Source organism: Anastrepha ludens, chromosome 6 (assembly GCF_028408465.1).
Source record: "Anastrepha ludens isolate Willacy chromosome 6, idAnaLude1.1, whole genome shotgun sequence".
Taxonomy (NCBI): Eukaryota; Metazoa; Arthropoda; class Insecta; order Diptera; family Tephritidae; genus Anastrepha; species Anastrepha ludens.
In genome coordinates, this window is record NC_071502.1 from 49,833,279 (window position 1) to 49,853,636 (window position 20,358).

The following is a 20,358-nucleotide window of genomic DNA, read 5'->3' on the forward strand; positions in this document are numbered from 1 at the left end:
TCTGGACTATACGGCGGGTGGGGTAGGACATCCCATTTGAGCGTTTCTAAGTATGTTTTGACCACTTGTGCAACATGTGGCCGAGCATTGTCATGTTGCAAAATAACTTTGTCGTGTCTATCGGCGTATTGCGGCCGTTTTTCTCGCAGTGCTCGGCTCAAACGCATCAATTGTCGTCGGTAGACATCCCCCGTAATCGTTTCATTCGGTTTCAGTAGCTCATAATACACAACACCCAGCTGGTCCCACAAGATACACAGCATAACCTTCAGGCCATGAATATTCTGCGCCGACGTCGATGTGGAAGCATGGCCAGGGTATCCATACGTTGCCCGACGTTTTGGATTGTCGTAATGGACCCACTTTTCATCGCCAGTCACAATTCGATGCAAAAAACCCTTTCTTTTGTGCCGTTGAAGCAGTTGTTCGCATGCCATAAAACGGCGTTCAACGTCTCTTGGCTTCAATTCATACGGCACCCAATGGCCTACCTTTCGGATCATTCCCATGGCTTTTAAACGTTTGGAAATGGTTGATTGATCAACTCCCAAAGTTTTTGCAACCTCTTCTTGCGTTTGAGCCGGATCTTGATCGAGCAATTCCTCCAATTCGGTATCCATGAACTTTGGCGGCGCACCCTCGCGTTCTTCGTCTTCCAAGCCAAAATCACCACTTTTAAAGCGTGCAAACCACTTCTGGCACGTTCGCTCAGATAGAGCATGCTCACCATAAACTTCCACCAAGATACGATGACTTTCGGCTGCTTTTTTCTTCATATTAAAATAATGAAGAAGAATTCCCCGCAAAAACACATTATTTGGCACGAAATTCGACATTTTCAAGTGTGGTAAAAATATTGTTGTTTACGCTTCAAATAAAAAACTTATACTGACGTTTGTGCCTTACGACAGTAGCTCTCCAATGAATGTTTGGAAATGTGGATCGATGGAATAATAATCAAGTTACGCCATCTGTTGTAAAACCGTAACGAACTTATTCATAGTCCTATTATTATCCTCTCTTCAATGTGCAAATATTGTACACCAGGCCAAAATAACAATAATAACAATTAAACTGTCTACGGAGAGGCACGCGCGGTGCCAATATTAACATTCTCTCTGACAGTTAAACAGCTCTAAAATCGCTGGATAGCTTCTCATTTCAATCAAGGTTGGCTTGGGAATGTCTTAAAATCCTCAACACCCTGGCATCAAGAAACTTTGTTGCCTTGATGTGGGTTCCGGAACATGAGGGGCATGAAGGAAATGAAATTGCGGATACCTTAGCGAAAAAGGGGGCAAACTCTCCCTTCATAGGTCCTGAACCTTTCTGCGGGGTAAATAACAGCTTCAAAAGCGCCTTTCTACGTGAGCAAGAACAACGAGGCCTAATCGATTACTGGAGAGCCTAATCGGACATGCGGCAATCGTAAAGACTCATAGATCCAGAACGGATAAAGGCAGAAGCAATCCTTAACATAAGCAGAAAGGACATAAAACTGTACACTGAACTACTACTCAGACATCGGTGTCCCTTTGTCCGCTGCTAAAGGGAAACTACACAATTTCTTTCTAAAAAAGCGCAAGACAGATGGAGGTTTGCCTCATGGCTGTAGAAGGTTTCTCTTCCCAAACAATTTTTCCTTGCATAGGTAGTGAGTGGTCCACATTATGGTATAAAAACGGCAAGTAAGTGCTTCTTGAAGTGTGCCTGTGGTACTCTTGCCATTTTATCTACCTACCCACCTACTAACAGGACACTGTAAACTTAATTCTCACATGAAAAAGATAGGTATGATAGAAAACGATTCTTGTATACTCTGCAAAGAGGCACAAGAAACAGCAGAACATGTTCTATGCGACTGCCCAGCAGTGGCACGACGCAGATTAAATTACCTGAGAAATGGGGCTATAAATCCAAACCTCCTGGTAGAAATTAAGCCTACAGCAACTTTAGGATTTATTAATAGCCTAAAACTGTTCGAGTAGGCTACATGGCTGCACAATAGATCTATTCAGGTCGCAGTGCACAAACAACCAATCAATAATAATAAAATTAAACTGTTTTTATTGGAACCCTGAGGTAGGAAAAAAGTTATCAAATGTCAACAAATAAATTGCGTAAACAATTTCGGAACATAATTTATTAGGTTAAAATTAAAAAATTTTTTTTTTTTAATTTTGTTTGTTTTTTTATTTTTTTGTTAATTAAAAATGTGTTTTTTGTTTTTAATTTTTATTCTATTACTTTTAATTTTTAGTTTTTCTTCAACTCGGGGCGATTTCAGAATCCCTGTATTTATAGTTTAATTTTTTTAAGTATAAAGATCGTAAAGTAAACGAAGTTAATTAAAGGAGATCTGTAAAAATTTAAACCTAATTAATGGAAAAAGTATTTTCCCATGGAGTTCAATACTAATTTTTAAAGCGGGGCGGCACGGGTAAATATTAAATAAAAAAATATAAAAAAAATAGATATCTCAGTGTTTTGGCTATATATCATATTAAGGTGTGATCATCAAGAAAAAAAATTGTTTGGGCCATCCTAATCTACATAAATATATGGGAAAAAACTTCATAGAGAATCATTGAAATTAATATTTTTCAAGAAGAGATATTTGCGATAGTCTATAGTCTTAATAATTATTGTTTAAATATTTATTTTAACTTTTTTTTAAAGGTTCACATATAAATAACCTTATTTAAGTGTTATATTTTAACGATTTTATATAAAATTTAAATATGAACCATCCTAATGTACATATTTTTTTTTTTCAAAAGCGTTGGCCATTGATTTACGTAGAGGAGTTTTTAGCAAACACGCGAAATATATAAATATTTTTGTCTGAAGCTTTGTAGGCTACTACAGTAATTCTATTTTAACTCACAAATACATTTATCCACTACCTAAAGGCCATGATCCCCGTTTTTTGGTTCACATTGCTTTTCAAATCTTTTGAATATTTTTATTTTGTTGCCGAAACTACGGCTGGCTGCATAGCCTTTCATTTCAAATACTCTGAATATGGCGCTACTTTTTATCTATATTTTGCACTTGGCTCATTACCGCAAATGATTTAATGCATTCTTTGATTTTATTGTATGCGGCTTCTGAAGCAAAACTTATTATTCCGGTCAATGCAACTGAATTATGGTGCGTGTGAGACGAGGGAAAAAGCAATGTATTAGGAGATGTAGATGTAGTGCAGCATTGATTGAAGAGTATACAGTGTGGTATGCAACAAGGGCTATTACTCACAGTGCATCTTTTATATATACATATACATATATATACTAGGTTCCAATGTAAGGCAAATCATAGGGTGGACTACAAAAAATCGCAATAAAAAAATAAAAATCGCTCAATATTTTTCATTCATTTATTAGCACATTTTGAGTGCCTGTAAAAAGTCGTCAATACATTTTATCATTAAAAAATAATTATTCGGATTTCATATATTGATCATCTCTGAAGAGAAATACGGTTTACCAGTGAAAAATACAATTTTCAGATATTTTAAAAATAACTTTTTCATAACATATATGTACATGAGAAACCTTAAAATAGCACATCTATTAAAATTCCACGATTTCACAATAAAAATAAATCCGTTTCTTTCCTTTTCAATAAATTTGCGCCTAATAATTAGCACACTTACATTTTCTTCTCATATACACCCCGTTTCAAAATTGTAAAAACACCATTTTTTTATATTAATATAGTTCATCCTACATCAAAAACCATGGAACGCAACGTTTCAAACTTTCTAAAAAAATTTAATAAATTTAGTTCTTACTATAAAAAAAACAATGAAACGCAATGTTTGAAGATTTGTAAGAAAATTTCATAAAAACTTTAAACTGTTTAACCAGAATTATCAGAATTTTTCTAAGTATGCAGTTTTATAGCCCAATAAATAGCCAAATAAAGCCCGGGTTAAAAGCCAAATTGTCCTGGCATAATATTTGATGTGGCATGTGAAAGAATTAATAAGAGAGTATCGAAATAGCGAAGACTTTTAAACACAAATGAAAAGCTAGACTAGGTTAGCCAGGTTGCTTGTTTAAGACAAAACACACCTTGTCTAACATACTATATGTCCCATTGTGATACCTGCATTAAATTTCTATCCTCTAACTAAGTTGGTAACGTATGGCGTAGAAGCGTGCACGATAACAACATCCAATGAAGTGACGCTTGGAGTGTATGAGAGAAAGTTTTTGCGAAAGATTTTTGGACCTTTGCACGTTGGCAACGGCGAATATCGCAGGCGACGAAACGATGAGCTGTATGAGCTTTACGATGACATAGACATAAATTTTGGTAAGGCGGTGATTAGGCGCAAATAAGGCAGCCAAACTAGGCTCAAGTCCCGAAAGGTTTCGCCACACATCTGCCTCATTAGGCGCAGGTTCGAAAAACCGAACTTTGGTAATACTTCGGATGCCCTTCTACAAATCAGTTAGGGATTCCAATTTATGCCTAAGTGCGACACTGCCACAGATTTTCGTGACCACAACCAAATTTGGTATTGTTCTGGCATGCCAATCTTTGCCTTGCCTGACGTGGGCCTGGTAAGGTAATAGTGAGGCGTGCCTAACTGCTTCTTCGACATGCCTCACTGTAATTCTAGTCGGGATGTCGTCCGAATGAATACAAACGCTCCGGCCTTGAAGGTATTCGATGCGGTACCAGTTTGTGGTAGCAGAGGAAGAGGAAAGCCTCCTCTGCGTTGGAAAGATCAGGTGGAGAACGACTTGGCTTCACTTGGTGTGTCCAACTGGCGCCGATTAGCACGAGCAAGAAACGACTGGCGCGCTTATTTAAACTCGGCTAAAATGGTTTAAGCGATTAACGCGACAATTAAGAAGAAGAACTAAGTTGCTTAAGCCACTTAGATCCTTTTAAGAGGTAACTAGTCCCTCCATATTTTGCAAATTTCCCATTCCCAAAATATTTTGCACGGCTTCTTGGAGGTGCTTTTGCATAGGAAGTGTTGCACCGACTCAATTCCTTCTTCATCTCCCCAACTCCTGCAGACGTAATTGTTAGGTACAATCATTCTACTGGCTAGTGTGTCAATAGTGTAGGGCCCCGTTATAACACTCCTGAGGACGCTGATAGTTGATCTGTTGCATCCAAACAGACATTTTGTCCTTTTAAGATTCAGTTTTGGCCAGAGCGCTTTGGATGCCCTCTACCACTCGCTGAAGATCAAACTCAGAGTCTTTCCCTGCACACTCATCCGCTCTTTCATTTCCCTCCAATCCAGATTGGCCGGGGACCCAACAAAAAGTGATGTTGTGTTGTTGGATAAGCGAGAGCGACCTTCTACATTCTTTAACACATCTTGAATAGATATGCGCTGAAGCCAGTGCTTTGATCGCTGCTTGACTATCAACGAAAATGGTAAAGTTTTTCTAGGAGTAGGTCCATTTGCCTTATTGTTTTTAATTTAAGGATAATTGTTCCGAGACCACTCCCGATCGAGTGTCATTTTCCATTTTTGAGCCGTTAGTATAATTATGGTAAAACTGTCACCCTATAACTCTGGTCTGAGAATCTTTTCTATGGGGTATTCGCATTTGGAGTCTTAAAAGCTAGGTAGGTCAATGCGAAGAAAGAAGATGGGAAAAAGTTGTTTGCATAGAAACAAACTCCACAATTACGTCATTTCAACAGTTAATTCTACTAAATTCTACTAAATTCACTAAGAGTTGATACGCGCAACTTTCCGTACTTTCTCAACCATCTCTTTTGATAAGATATCGCGCTATTAAATTAGTTGCTTTAATCTTTGGTTAATTCTTCTTGCTAAAACTGCGGTAGTACCATTCTCTTTCAGCCTTGCGCTAATGCCTTCGGCTGTCTCTAAATGCATTCTTTGTTTATCTGGTGATTCTTCTAGATATATCCGGCCGTCGGCGATTACGCAAATTGTGCCACCCTATTACCTTTGAAATTCGAGCTTACCACCTGAGTGCATTTGTATGACCGTAGTTGTATTTGACTCTGTCCATGTGCCTCATTATTTCTTCTGAACCCCTTTTTGCATAATTTTTCTTTTTTTTGCCAACCTATATACTGCAGATTTCTATTTCTTACCTTGTGGATTTTCAATACAATTGTTTCATATTTTTTCATCTTGCTGTTGCAGACAACGAACAATCGGTGCACCTACAGCTACGCCAGACACCGAAACTAATCGACGATGCATTTGTATTCATTCGACGCTACGCCAACTCGACGCAGTTCATTGAGGATTCGCATAAATTAGCAGAGCGGTATGAGCGTTGCTTTTACAGTAATGAAAATTCAGCACTTGACCTTTGTGATGATGAAAATGTGGTAAGTAGCAAAAAATATGAAATACAGAAGCAAAAAAATGTAAAAGAAATAAAAGGATGAATGGACAACAATCGAAGAGGTGGAATAATTGTGGTGTGATGCGTGAGTAGATGATCAGGGGCGTGCAAACCGCAAGCGTGTAAACTGTTGCTGAGGTGGCCAAATATTAATTTGCATAGTACATCAGTTGGGCGTGCATGTGGAAAGTAGAGTGAATGGGTCACTTGCCACAGCACAAGGAAAATATCAATGAAATATACTAGAAATGTAAGGGATTCAATTTGAAACAATTTTCTAGGCAATCAATTGGCTGCCTAGTTTTCCTACCATACATGCACATCAGGGTGCCTCACTGACAGAATTGGGGGTTTTCAGTGAAATGAATCAATTTATTATATAATAGTTTAAGACGTCCGCCAAAATATTAGTTAGGGGAAAAATAAATCCATTATTTTCTCGATAGATGGTTGTGGTACTCGATATTTCGTAAAGTATCGGCCAAACAATTTTAAGTTTAAGCTCGTTATTAAGGTGACATTTCACACTAAAAAAAAAATCGTTTACAATGGAAGTCAACAAAGAGAAAATTCGGTACATTTTATAGTTTAACTGTGAGAAAGGCGAAAATGCAAGCAAGACCGCTGAAATTGAGAATAGTGTTTATGGTGCCGATACTGCAACAACTAATTATGTGCAAATTGGGTTTCGTCGATTTCATCCAGGCATTTTTGATGTGAAAGAAAATGTCAATAAGGTCGGAAATGTCGATAAAATCACAGAAACAATCAAAGTTGACCGAAATGTTAATAGCCCAGGAGCTAAAGGTAGACCATAACACATATTATATTTAAACCTTTTGCGCAAAATAAAATATAAAAATAATAGATTTCTTTTTCCCCAAACTTGTATTTATTTTAGAAACATATTTTGATTTATCTGAAAATACCTTCAAAAATCGAGTTTTTTATAAGAAATTTGTCAAAAAATTTTCCTCAGATGATAAAAGAGTTTATGCTTAAAATGTCTACACAAAAATGTTTAAAAAACAAAATTTGGGACATATATGGGCAGGAAATAAAATGTGTAGAAAAATGCCTTTCCAATGATACCTTTGAAGTTTAGATAGGTTGAGATTTCGCTGAGTTATATAAGATTTCCTTAAACTTGTGCTCCAAAAACAAAAAACAAAAAATTGCATTATTTTGAATCTGTTGCAACAAGTTTAAAGCATTCGACATAACCGGAGTTCTTTAGGTATTTTCAAATCAGCCCAGCTCAATTTTGCAGGTTTTGATAAAAGTCTTAAAATATAATAAATTTTATAATTTCGATGAAAAAACAGTACCGATTTTTTTGCAAATAATGAAAATGCTATGTTAAATCTTATAGCTGCACTGAGAGTTGGCAGTACAAGTCGGGTCTATCTGAACTTCCGTTTTTGAGAGAACGATCGATGAGAGTTTGGAAAGTTATTTGTATTTGGGATCCTGGTGATGGTAGACTATTGAAACTTCAGAAGATAGTTTTCCATACAAATCCGTGAGTTTTTTATTGAACTTTTTTGCCTGCGTTCTATATATCCATGGCTCAAGGTGGAACACTTTATGCAAATTTACTTTCATTATCCAAAAAGGCTGGTGAATTTCCATGCGAAAACCTTCTCTTGTTAAGATTATTTCTGAATTTTCTATACTTCGCAATCCTGAAGTTAACTTTTCGTCATGAGCAGAGGATTTATCGGTGACTTGACTTTTGAGCCTTTTAAAATAAGTAAAAAAAAAGAAAAAAACGGTATGGAAAAAAATGTTACTTTAGTTTAAGGAAGTCCTATCGTTTTAAAAAGACTCCTATGTGAGTATTTATAAAAAAAATATTTAAAATAAATACCATGTTAATATATACCTAAATGTTTAATTTCAGCATTTATTTTTATTTGCAAAATTTTTGTTGAGAATTTGAAAAAGTTTGGTTTTATTTTTAACCCCATAATGTAAAATATAGGTAATATTCTCCTAAAAGTACGAAGTTAATAAGAAAAATGTCTATGTAAATGCCATTTAAATTGTTTTTAAATATTTTTGAACTTTCATTCACACGTTAAAAATATTTTTTTGTGGTAATTTTTTATTTATTTGTTTTTGTAAATTATGTTTGGAAATTTGTGTCTTACATTAATTAAGAAGTTGAGAACACATTTTTTGATCGAATTTTTTTAGAATTTAATTAAATTTATTTTTTTTAGTTTTATTCTTATAGTAATTATGAAGTTAAAAGTGAACTCGTTTATGGTTCTTTTTCTAATTTTTTTTGTAATATTTTTTTGTCCATTTTTTTTTTTACTTTTAAAATTTATTTACAATCTAAAGAACATTTTTTCAATCTTTCATCTTTTTAAGCGTAATAGAAAGTCTAAATGGGCTTTATAAAGTCAGTGAAAAGATGAGTGTGGAACGACAGATGAATAAGAGCGAAAACTTTAAAAAGAAACGCGTTTTTCTCGAAATATGGTTTTTTCCGCGCTGTCGAATATAACTCAAAAAGTAATCAAGATATCAACTTAAAATTTCCCAGGACTCTATTCTTTAATATATTGGCCTTTTCATGTACCTCCAATTTTATATTAGTTATCATTAATAGTATTGTTTTGATTAATTTGTTTGTAAAACAAAAAAAATTCTTTTTTTTCTTTTGCATTTCAAGTTTTCACTTTCCTTTTTGAAGTGAAAACTTCTTTAGAATCGTTGGGAGTGATTTGGGAAAAAGTGAAACGAAAAAGCGACCCTCTTGGCTACGAAGCATTATATTATATGTTGATATAAACGTAGCGACGAACTAAAAATAACTTTTATTTTTTCTTGTGATTCGAACCAAGGATTTTGTATCGGAACCCCATATTGCTAGTCTCTCGGCTACCGCGCCATGCTGTGGGCGCTGGCTTAAAAGTTATTTAGTTACGAAGCGTTATATTATATGTTGATATAAATAATTTTTGTGAGCGTGTAATTCTCAAAAGGTTTATTAGAAAATCTATTGACTAGGTAGTGTGGTATCTGTTCTTATCAGCTTAACATCTGATAGATCCTCCGTCGGAGGACAACAAATGTTAAACTGATTTTTGGAAATGGGCGGAGTGTTTTAGGGGCTTGCTCCACCTCTGCCACGGGTTGGCCCGGTATTGCAGTACCGCCGGGGTTTCGGCCTTGAATGAATACAAGAAGAAATATACTAATACATTTAGCTTTGGTGGGAAGAGACATAAATTTTTATATGAATACAAGTAGACGAAAATGGAAGAAATTTGTAAGTCTGTTTCTTCGGTCCGTTTGGGTATTTTTTTTGACAACATCGAAACCAAAGCATTTGTATCATATTTTATCTATCATAAGCCACTCGTATCATTTGTTGAAATTGAAAACATTGAGGATGAATAATATAAAATGAAGAAAATAAAATATGAACTTTATAGCAATATTATAATGAACCTATAATTATCCCGCTCCTAATGCTGCTTTCGTCTTATTCTCTCTCAGTTTGTCTTACGGAAGGTTTCACTTCTTTCGCGTCTAACCGTTAGACTGGTATTTTTTTTTTGTTAAAAATAGGTATGTGCGAAGCAGAATAACTTATTTTATTGAAAATTTTTTGTCTGGTTGATTTCAATTGATTACAAGAGGCTGCACATTCCACGGCCCAAATTAACGGAGCCGCGTTTGAGCAGCTGGGCGCTACAGTTTTTTTTTATTAAAAAAAATGTTGTATGTTTATTTAAGCATGAATATTAATATGTAATTTATGTTCAGAAAATAAAAACTCTCAGTTTTTCGCAAAAATGACTGTAAACTGGTTGTATGGAGGAGCTGCCTCCTTAAGAAGCTTACACCTCCCTTTAGAAGCTGACACAACGCATTCTTTGTAGGAATTAAAAAAAAAAATTTATTGGTACGGAAATAAGTTTGCATCCTTTCTTAGCCAAAGTTTTGAATTATTTAATCAATTTAATAATACATGATATTATGTGAAGTACATGCCACTGAAAGCTACAACTTTACTCCTTCTTTCATGCAGCATACGGATTTCTCTGACGAAAAATTCGACTTTTTTTGACTTGATCCATTCATTGAGCCAGTTTGCGATGCTCTCGTAAGAAGTGAACCGCTCTCCATTGATCTGCACAGATGGTAATCCGAAGGTGTAATGTCTGTGCAATAAGGAGGGTGGGGCAAGATTTCCCAATTCAGTCCATCTAAATATTTATCGACCGATTAATCAACGTGTGACCTTGCGCTATTATGCAGCAGAATCAGTTTGTCATATCTACCGTCCCATTCCGGCTGCTTTTCTTTGAAAGCTCGATTCAAACGCATTAGCTGCAGTTGGTAACGATCGCCAGTGATGGTCTCAGATGAATTAAGGAGTTCATAATAGATGACACCCTTCTGATCCCACCAGATGCACAACATAATCTTTGAAGCATCATTAATTTTTTTTTCGCTGTCGATGGACCTGGTTCACCTGGCAGGCTCGAACATTTTCGACGCTTATAGTTATCATAATAGATCAATTTTTCATCGCCAGTGACCATGCGATGCAGAACACCTTTTTTTCTGCCGTTCAAGAAGCATTTCATGCGTCACAAAACGTCTCTCGATATCCCTCTCCTTCAATTGATGTGGCACCCAGTTACCTGCCATTCCCATCACGTGAAAACTTTTACCGACGGTTGATCTGTCAACATACAACTCTTTAGAGATATCATCAAGGGTTCGACATGCGTCTTCATCCAATAATTGTTGTAGTTGAGTATTTTCCATATTTTTCACTTCGCGTTGTATTTAATGGAGTGTCTGATTAGCTGCATTTTTTAAAAGGCAATAATTAAACATTAGTTCCCGCAAATGCTGTTTTTTCGGAATGAACGTAGACATTTTTGACGTCAGATAAAAAAGGATCTTTACGCTTCAAACGAATGTCAACTACTGCGATCGAGACCCGACAAATCATTAGTATATTATTAGAGCGAACATAAAAATAGGATCAGTAGGGACACCTCTTTTATGAGGACGGAAACTTATTCCTATACCAAATTATGTTTGAAACTTTTATTCATATACTTATAATATTTAAGAAGTAAAAAAATGTGTTTATGGTAATTTGTGTGTTTGATTTTTTTTGTGATTTAGCTTTGAAAAATTGTTTCCTACATTAATTAAGAAGTTTAAAACACATTTTTTGTTGTAATTTTTTATAATTTTTTTTTTGTTTATTTACAATTTTTTTCTCGCACGTGGTCGTTTTTTCATGTCCTAATATAAAATTGTGATATTATTGTAAAAAGCTTTTTGCTACTCAGAAGCTTTTCTCTGACCTTTTAAAGTAATACAAAATTTTCCCGGCAGCTGATTTTAAACCTTCAATTGTAGGTTTGCCAAGTGGCTTGTCAAGGTATCAGTTGTAAATCGCTCAGTACTAATACCTAAAGCTATAGGAGTCCCTCAACTTAAGCCTTTCATGACCAAATGCGCAATTATTTTTTTATTTTATATTTACAATGAACTTTTTGTTATAACTACCTAAAAAGCCTTTATATATACAGAACAAATACGTCACACCAATACAGAGTTAGTAAATAATTATACATACATAAGTTGCTTAATATGATCCATTTCTAAAAATTCGTTTTCACATTTCAGCGCGGTGTCTTTCATCACAATTCCACCAACTATATTATACATCCATTGCCAGCACGTTTTGGTAACTCTAGCCACGTAATACTCGAGTCCAACTATCACTTGCCACCTAAGAACTTCAGGGAATCCATCTCAATGCCTCTGGCAGCAACTGCGCTCAACACAAGTCTATATTTTGAGCCCGAAGAGGAGGACTTCAACGAGATTAATGATTTCGATTTAGCGTCCACTGTGTTGGGAAACACTTCACGTCCCCCACGTAATACCGATTATGATTTCTATCAAGGAAACGAACAAGCAGCAACACATAACTACACATACCATCACATAGGCAAAGGCGATAAATCAAAAAAATATGTGGAATTAAATTTACGCTACAAGCCACACTATCATCACAACAGCGTAGAACAGCAGCAGTGGCAGTGGCAGCGGCGCCAACAACATAATCACCAACATCAACACCTGCAGCATCTGCATCGGCAACACTCACAGCAACAACAAATGAATAAACCGAAGTCAGATAAATTGCAACAACGCCAAAGAAAACAAAAAGAACATCACCATACACAATCGCATGCAACATTGCCACCACTTGAGCACAACGATACAACTTACAATAAAAACAATAAGAACAACAATGAAAATGACCGTGAAACCAATAAAAACAGTCAAAAACGTCGACGTCGCCGCCGTCGCTATATTGCCTCTGGCAATTCGAAGATACCACAAGATCTGTACATTGAGACGGCGATCTTTGTCGATCGTGATCTCTTCAAGCATATGTCAAAGAATTTTCCCGATAATACCGAAAGCCAAATGATACGTTTCGTATTAGCAATGATAAATGCCGTACAGCTGTTGTATCATGATCGTTCATTGGGGCGTCGCATCAATTTCGTATTAAAACGTTTGGAGATACTTTACAACGATCCGGCTAGTTTGCGGCGCTCCGATGATATTGATACGTATTTGAGTAATTTTTGTGAGTGGCAACAACGCTTAAATCCGCCGCTGGATACCGACACAATGCATTATGACCACGCGGTAATCTTGACAGGTGGGTGTGTGAAATTGATGTAGTGAGGAGTAGCGATGAAGTTGGGTTGTTTGTTTTTGATTTGAAGTGGCTCTTTGTTGCAGGAAAATGATTATATAAAGACCACAAGTATATGCAACGAAAATTCGATAATTTCTGAGATGAAAATTTATAATTTCAGCTGTAAGTTTTAAAATCTTCACCTCTGACTTCGGGAAGTTTTGGCTACGAGCGTATTTAAAATTTAAACCTATAAATTATTTTAATTTCTTTTTCTTTTCATATTTTTTTTTTATCTCCATGCTTTACAAAGTGAAGTCCGAAAATATGTATGTGTGTGTGCTAATAACTTCGCTCAGAATACTTTGAATTGCACGAGTTTTTTGATACATATTTTAGAGATAATTTTTCCTGAAAGGTTTTTTCGACATAAATTGCATTAAATTATAAAAGAAGCGTGCATGTAAGCCAAAATGTGTTAAAACATTATAAAATTGGTTTTCAAACTGCAATAAATCAAAAACTAATCATTCAATAGGATTACTGCTTTCTTGCCGTACAACTTTCAAGTGTTTCCTATCACTTTGCTTTAATAATATTAAACAAATTTTTCTTATTACTATTAAAGTTTTGAAAACAAAAGAACAATTTTTTATAAGTTGCTGTTTCTGTATTTGACATGTTTGTTGTTGGTCAAACTCCATTAGCGGGACTTAGCACACAAAGCAAAGATGAAAAATTCACACTCTCTGATTTCGTTATCTGTCAATTTCTTATTGTGTAACTTAGTATTCTTTCGTATATAACATACACCCCGCGACAAAACGATACCATTTCAACATTTTGACTAGTGTTATGTTTTTAATGCACATTATTTTTTATCAAAGCATAACACATGGGCTGAAAAGCTCGGGGCCTAACACATAGATGGCACTAGTTTCATTGCATTCACCTCTGTTTCAATTAGTTCATACCTTAAAAGGACAGCTGTTCAAATTTCATGATATTCTATTCATTAGGTCGTGGGTTGTCGGGCTAAGAGTGACTCTACTTTTGTTATTTTCAAAACAATAGATCAAAAAGAATTTCGTGTTTTAATTTTACATTTCTTCTTGATGAGAAAAAATACTGTTCAAGCGAAGCAATGACTTGAAAAGTGTTATGGGTACTCTGCTCCATCAGAAGCAACAATAAAACGATAGTTTGCTAACTTCAAATGTGGTCGTAGCGACACCGATGATTTTCAACGCAGTAGACGTCCAAATGAGGCGGTAACACCAGAAAATATTATAAAAAAAGCCACAAAACCGTTTCGAATGATCGAAAAGTGAAGTGGCTTCATTGTGCATGAGCATTTGACTATGAGAAAGCTCGTTCAAAGTGTGTGCCGTGTTTGCTCACTGTTGATCAAAAACAGGAACGTGTTGATGATTCTGAGCAATGGCAAAACTACATGAATTGAACTTCGAATTGCGTCCACATTCACCGTATTCGCCAGATTTGGCTCCCAGCGACTACTAACTGTCCTGGCTGGCAGTCCTAAAAAATGCTCGCCGGTAATAAATTTTGATCGAATGAAGAGATTATCGTTGAAACTGAGGATTATTTTAAGGCAAAAGATAAATCGTTCTACAAAAGTGGTATTGAAATGTTAGAACAGCGCTGGAATGATTGCGTTGTTCTTCATGGAAATTACGTTGATGAATAAAGCTAAGTTTGAACAAAAAAAGTGTTTTCTCTGTTAGGCCCGGGACTTTTCAGTACGTGTGTTAGCTTTTCGTCTAACAAAAACCATGTAAATCCATACCAATCATATAAATGCTTATTTAAAATTTACATCTTATCATTCATCTATTTTTAATTCGAACTTTTACCGTAACGGCAGAGCAGCACATTTCTGCTCTTTGCTAGTATTCGGTTTATTTGCAGGCTTGAGTATAATAAGAAATAAACTGAAAAAAGTTAAAAAAAAAATAATTTGATAAGCTTGAGATTTACGCAATGATAAAAATTATGCTATAGAGTTTTTTTTATGTTTTTTAAGCATAAAATATACTTTAAAAAAATTATACTTTATATTTTAGTTTTTGTACTATTCTACTTTTTTTTGTATTCTTTGGAAAACACTTATTTTTTTATATAACTCCAATTAAAGTCCCTCATAGGAGTTATGCCTTACTGCTCGCTTTCAACACTCTAGCGGCTACAAGGAACCTAGGCCCCTGTAGCGGTGGAGAAAGTAAGGGTATTTGGGATTGTTTGTCAGCGGGTCAACGTATATTAGTAAATGAAAATTCCGCAAAAGGTCGTCAACTGATCCTGGTTTTTATCATAAGCTGTATAAATCATTTTGTGATTTTCTGCTACACATCTTTTCTTCGCTTTTTTTGAACAGCTTGAGGTTGAACCAACTGTTGTTGTTACTGTTTTTGAAATGGTTGAGTATTTTTACTAAAATAATCCTAATAAGCCACTAGCGCCGTTTTACTACTACTGCTTTCGTGTAATGTCGTGTTCTTGTTGTTGTTTTGTTTGAGTCAGATCCTTTTCGTGATATCCAAGTGTAACAACAAATTTTTACGGCAAACATAGAGATATCTTAAATTTTATTAATTTGCTGTAGGAAGGCTTACCGAAAGAGGAAGGCTTACCGTAGTCTTGCTTTAGCTGACATTCCTGTGGACATTCGCATAAATAGTGGAAAATACTTTATTTCGCCCCATTCTGGCTGCAAGATCGCATACCCTCCGGTGACCTATACGAGTTGCAGTTATACCTGAGAGAGCATCTTAACAGGTAATTCGTCGTCTGGATGTTGTATGACGCCCATGTTTTCCTTGCTGTAGTGCAACTCGTTATTTGTTTCTGCCTTCTTTCGGCTAAAGCATGGTCGTGTGAAGCAATGTATGTATAATTTTATTGTGTTGTATGGGGTAGCAACTAGCACCGCCTCTGTTATGTGTAGTGCGGAATCTTTTTTTGCTAGCTCATGTACTATCTAAATACCCTCTATATTCTTATGACAAGGAACCCATATCAGAGTAATTTGAAGCCAATGACCGAGCAATTCTAGTTCATCTCCACACTGTAAAACTTGTTTAGATTTGTAATATAATTGGAATCTAAGGCCTTGATAGCTGATTGACTGTCTGAAAAGATGGTGCAATAATTTCTTTGTAGTATTTTAGTGATCGGAATGCTTCTCTGATTGCTAATAGTTCTGCCTGGAAGGTGTTGAAATAGTCTGAAAGTCGAATTGATTTTAATAAGTAGACTCGCTCCGAATAGAGGCCAGCTCCCACACCACTGTGCATCTTAGAATCATCAGTGTAGATTCCAATGTCGAATCTACCAGTCTCCTTCTCTTTCCGTACCGCAAAATCTTTCTTGAAGTTAATTTCAGGGATTCTGAAGCCTGATTTGTTTTGAACCAATTGTACCTGCCATTTATAATTATCAGGAAAGCAAACAATTTTTTTCGACATACAGAGTTTGATTGAAAAGTAATGAGCCTTATTTTTTTTAAGCAGTTTTATTAAACCTTTTGGCTTATACAACTAATATTCTTCAAAATAGGACCCTTGAGCATCAATACACCGCTGGTAGCGGTCCTTCCACTGCAGGAAACATTTTTTAAACTCATCCGCCGGAATCGCGTTCAATTCGGCTGTCACAGTTTTCTGGATCGCCTCGATGGAGTCGAAACGCCTCCCCTTCAGCTTTCTTTTCAGGCGCGGGAACAAGAAGAAGTCCGGAGGGGACAGGTCTGAGCTGTAGGCAGGGTGGGGAAGCACCGGAACCCCCATCTTGGCCAATGCAGAAGTGTAGAGGAAGGCGGTGTGCGCCGGTTCACATTTTCGTCTGTTTGCGTCTTCGAAGGCCTTCCAGATCGCTGTTCGTCTTCGACGTCCTCCCGGCCTTCCTTGAACAACTTGTGCCGCCGTTTCACCTGGGCACTGGACAGAGATTGGCCCCCCTAAGCCTCCTTGAGTAGCCCAATGGTTTCGGTATTCGTTTTGTTTAGCTTTTCGCAAAATTTGATCGAGTAACGTTGCTCCAACGATCTCTGCATTTTTGCCACTGCAAAATCCTAACACACTTTTAAAACAGCTTTCACGCGCGGAGCGATGATTTCTAGTGGATCGCTTGGCAGACGCTCCGCGCGAGAAGGCTCATTACTTTTCAATCAAACCCTGTATTTGTACAAGTGTATAGCTACTACTGAAGTACAGAAAAAGTTTTGCTTCGAGGGCAACACTAAGTAGGGCACCTCTTGCCCTCTCGCCTATTATTTGGTTGATTAAATTCTTAGTACAGCATTTTTTTATTAAACTTTAAATACTGGACAGAAATAGCAAGCCGCGGATAGATGAATCTATTTGGTTATTCGATCAGTAGAAAGGGCACGAAATCTTTAGTTAGATAGGATTGATCACTGGTCCCTAATCAATTTACAAACGATGGGGCTTAACATGTACTGGTTAAGTGTCTTTATATTCTAAAGATCTATGTAAAGTTAAAGTTTTTTTTCTTTCTTGCTCTTCATTTCTCTCTTCGTCTCTGCCTTTTGTGGAATTGAGTTCTGTTTTAAGGATTTTAGTGGAGTTTAGTGCAGTTTTTTTCGAGTCGGGTGAAGATAATCTGATAGGGTTAACGTTTTATGATAATAAAGTTTAGTTTGAAATTAATTCATGTCAACTTTGATCGTCTTATTTCATTTATTTTGAGGTCAAGGGATTCCATTGATTTTCCGATCTAGCTCGCATACTGGACCTACACTTAAAAATTCGTTCGATCAGGTCCACATTAATAACTGATTCTACTCAAATGTGCCTAAGTTTGCTTAGATATCTCAGCACAATCCACCTCAGTAGGTTCGTCGTTTTTAAAATTATTAATTTAATTATAACCTGGTTGACTTCTACCATAGCCTGATTAGGCTCAAAGAACGCAGAAAAGTAATAAAGATACAATTATAGTGATTTGAGGTATTTTTTTAGGATTACAACTAAATGTAAATCATTAAGCCGGATTCAGATTCAGCTCATTTACACATTTTTTTGTCTTCATTTTTTCTCCTCATTTTCATTTATGAAGTCTATGGTCGCAAAGTCCTTCAGATTAGTGGTAAAAATTAACTTAAAGATAAGATTTAAATTTTATTTTATTCCAGCTCATACGGGTACTGCTTTTTTTTTGCTGAATATTGTAATGTTTCATGCTTGCATAGTAATAACATACTAATAAAACGTTTGCCCATCTTTGAGTACTTGATGGGCGATCTGAGCAGTTCTTCAAGGGGGTACTTAATATTATAATTCTATTAATCTTTTATTACTGATCATGAAAATTGAACAAATGCTTTTTACCTATGTATTTGTATAATTCGGTAATAATTTCCTTCCCACTTTTTAATTCCTTTTCTGCTTTTTAATTTGCTTAACTTCTTCTTTTTAACTTCTTCAGGTCTCGACTTGTATGTGGTAGATAAAGGCGGCAAGAAGATTAGTCAGGTGGTTGGTCTTGCACCAGTGTCCGGCATGTGCACGAACACTTCTTCATGCACTATTAACGAGGGCAAACATTTCGAAAGTGTTTTCGTTGTGGCGCACGAGATCGGACATAAGTGAGTAATTTCATGAAATGCAAAAAGCATTTAAGAGTTTGAGATTCCTTTTGGCGCTGTAAAATTGTTTTTATGGCGAAATTTTGATTTGCTTGTTTTTAAATTTTCTTTTTGCTTTAGCCTTGGCATGCGTCATGATACAATAAGCGAACGGAATTGCGATCCCACACGGTATATAATGTCGCCCACATTGGGCAGTGGAAAGACCACATGGTCGGATTGTTCACGTGATTATTTGGAGATATTCTTGAGGTGGGAAAGTGAAAAGTCATATTAAAAATCACAAAAATAAAAAACCTTAATAAACTAATTTTTTTATAAAAAGGTTAGAAAATAATTTTTAATACAATCATTTCCATTTATTTTCCAGAAAAGGTTTGGGCAGCTGTCTATTCGATCACGGTCAGTTTGCGAACAATTTAGATCACTCTGCTGAGGGCATACTGCCAGGCGAGCGTTTCGATGCCGATCAACAATGTATGCTAAAGTATGGGCACAACTCAATGCGTGCCAAAAATCAAAAGCAATCAGATATATGCACGGATTTGCATTGTCAGCGCGAACGTCATACTTGGACATCACATCCGGCTTTGGAGGGCACTGAGTGTGGACAAAATATGGTAGATGAAGATTGCTTCGAAATTTTTATTTTAGTAATAAATTATTATTGTTATTAGTGGTGTCGTAGCGGAACTTGTGTTGTACGTCCCGCTTTTATAGAGCCATATCATCTGCCGAAACAGGTCTCAAACGCTGGCAAAGGGGGCTACGACAAAGCAAATTTCTTGGAGTCCAGTAAAATGGGTCATTTGTTGCATGAGTACAATTACAATAAGGTTAGTTAAATGTTTTGTTTTTTATCTGTTATTTTTTATTTTATTTTATAAAGTTTAACGGGCAGATATTCACAACTTTTTCTGAAAGTATTTTAAATCACCATTTAAATATGAAGCTGAAGCCTTAAGAAACGTACCACATGATACAATTTTGAAAAACGAAAATTGTTGAAAAAATTACAATACATTATTACAAAAAAGTCTGGGTTATTTGATCTGGAATTGATGAAAATTCTGCCGTGATTCGCCCCGTTTGATATTAGATAGGTATTCAGTGTGAAAAAGCACTTAAGAAAAACCTGGGATTGTTGTCGTTACTGGAAACATTTATAATCTCTCAGAACTGTATTGCAATCTAAAGTGGACATGCTTAGCATATAAATGAAGTAAAAAATAACCAAAGCTGCCGTCATAAAAATATTTTTGATTGCACCATCTTTTTAATGGGTTAGTGCATTGGAAGTTATATCCGTGGCTGACTTCCACTGAAAGCTTGATGACATTCGGTTCAGTGGAAGCGAAGTTATTCCGTCTAAAGTATTAGTATGTTTGTGTCATCGGTACAAAAATGAGTTTCGAACAAAGATCCAATATCGAATTTTGTTTAAAAATCGGTAAAATATTTACCGAAATATTTGTATTGATGAAAAAACCTATGGCGATGATTGTCTATCTCGGGTCAGAGTTGGTTGTGAGTACATAAATGATAATGAAGACACGGGCCGCCCAAAATCAGTAACCATCGAAAACTCCATCTAAATCGTTTGTAAATTTATCAAAAATGAAAATGTATCAGAAATTCATGGAATCGAAGTTGAATATCTC

General features: G+C 35.9%; 1 protein-coding gene and 1 non-coding gene across 2 annotated transcripts in view; both read left to right on the plus strand.

Annotated features, from left to right (window-relative positions):
• The window catches only part of LOC128866853 (uncharacterized), a 94,058-nt gene that overhangs the window by 64,767 nt on the left and 8,933 nt on the right, over window positions 1–20,358 (plus strand). The window contains exons 5-10 of the mRNA XM_054107867.1: window positions 6,158–6,348; window positions 12,039–13,092; window positions 18,538–18,697; window positions 18,818–18,949; window positions 19,068–19,317; window positions 19,375–19,533. Of these exons, the coding sequence (XP_053963842.1) occupies window positions 6,158–6,348; window positions 12,039–13,092; window positions 18,538–18,697; window positions 18,818–18,949; window positions 19,068–19,317; window positions 19,375–19,533 (1,946 nt within the window). The remainder of the gene's footprint in view (window positions 1–6,157; window positions 6,349–12,038; window positions 13,093–18,537; window positions 18,698–18,817; window positions 18,950–19,067; window positions 19,318–19,374; window positions 19,534–20,358) is intronic.
• Window positions 9,363–9,556, plus strand: LOC128868971 (U2 spliceosomal RNA). The gene has a single exon (XR_008455187.1). It is a non-coding gene; the product is annotated as a U2 spliceosomal RNA (small nuclear RNA).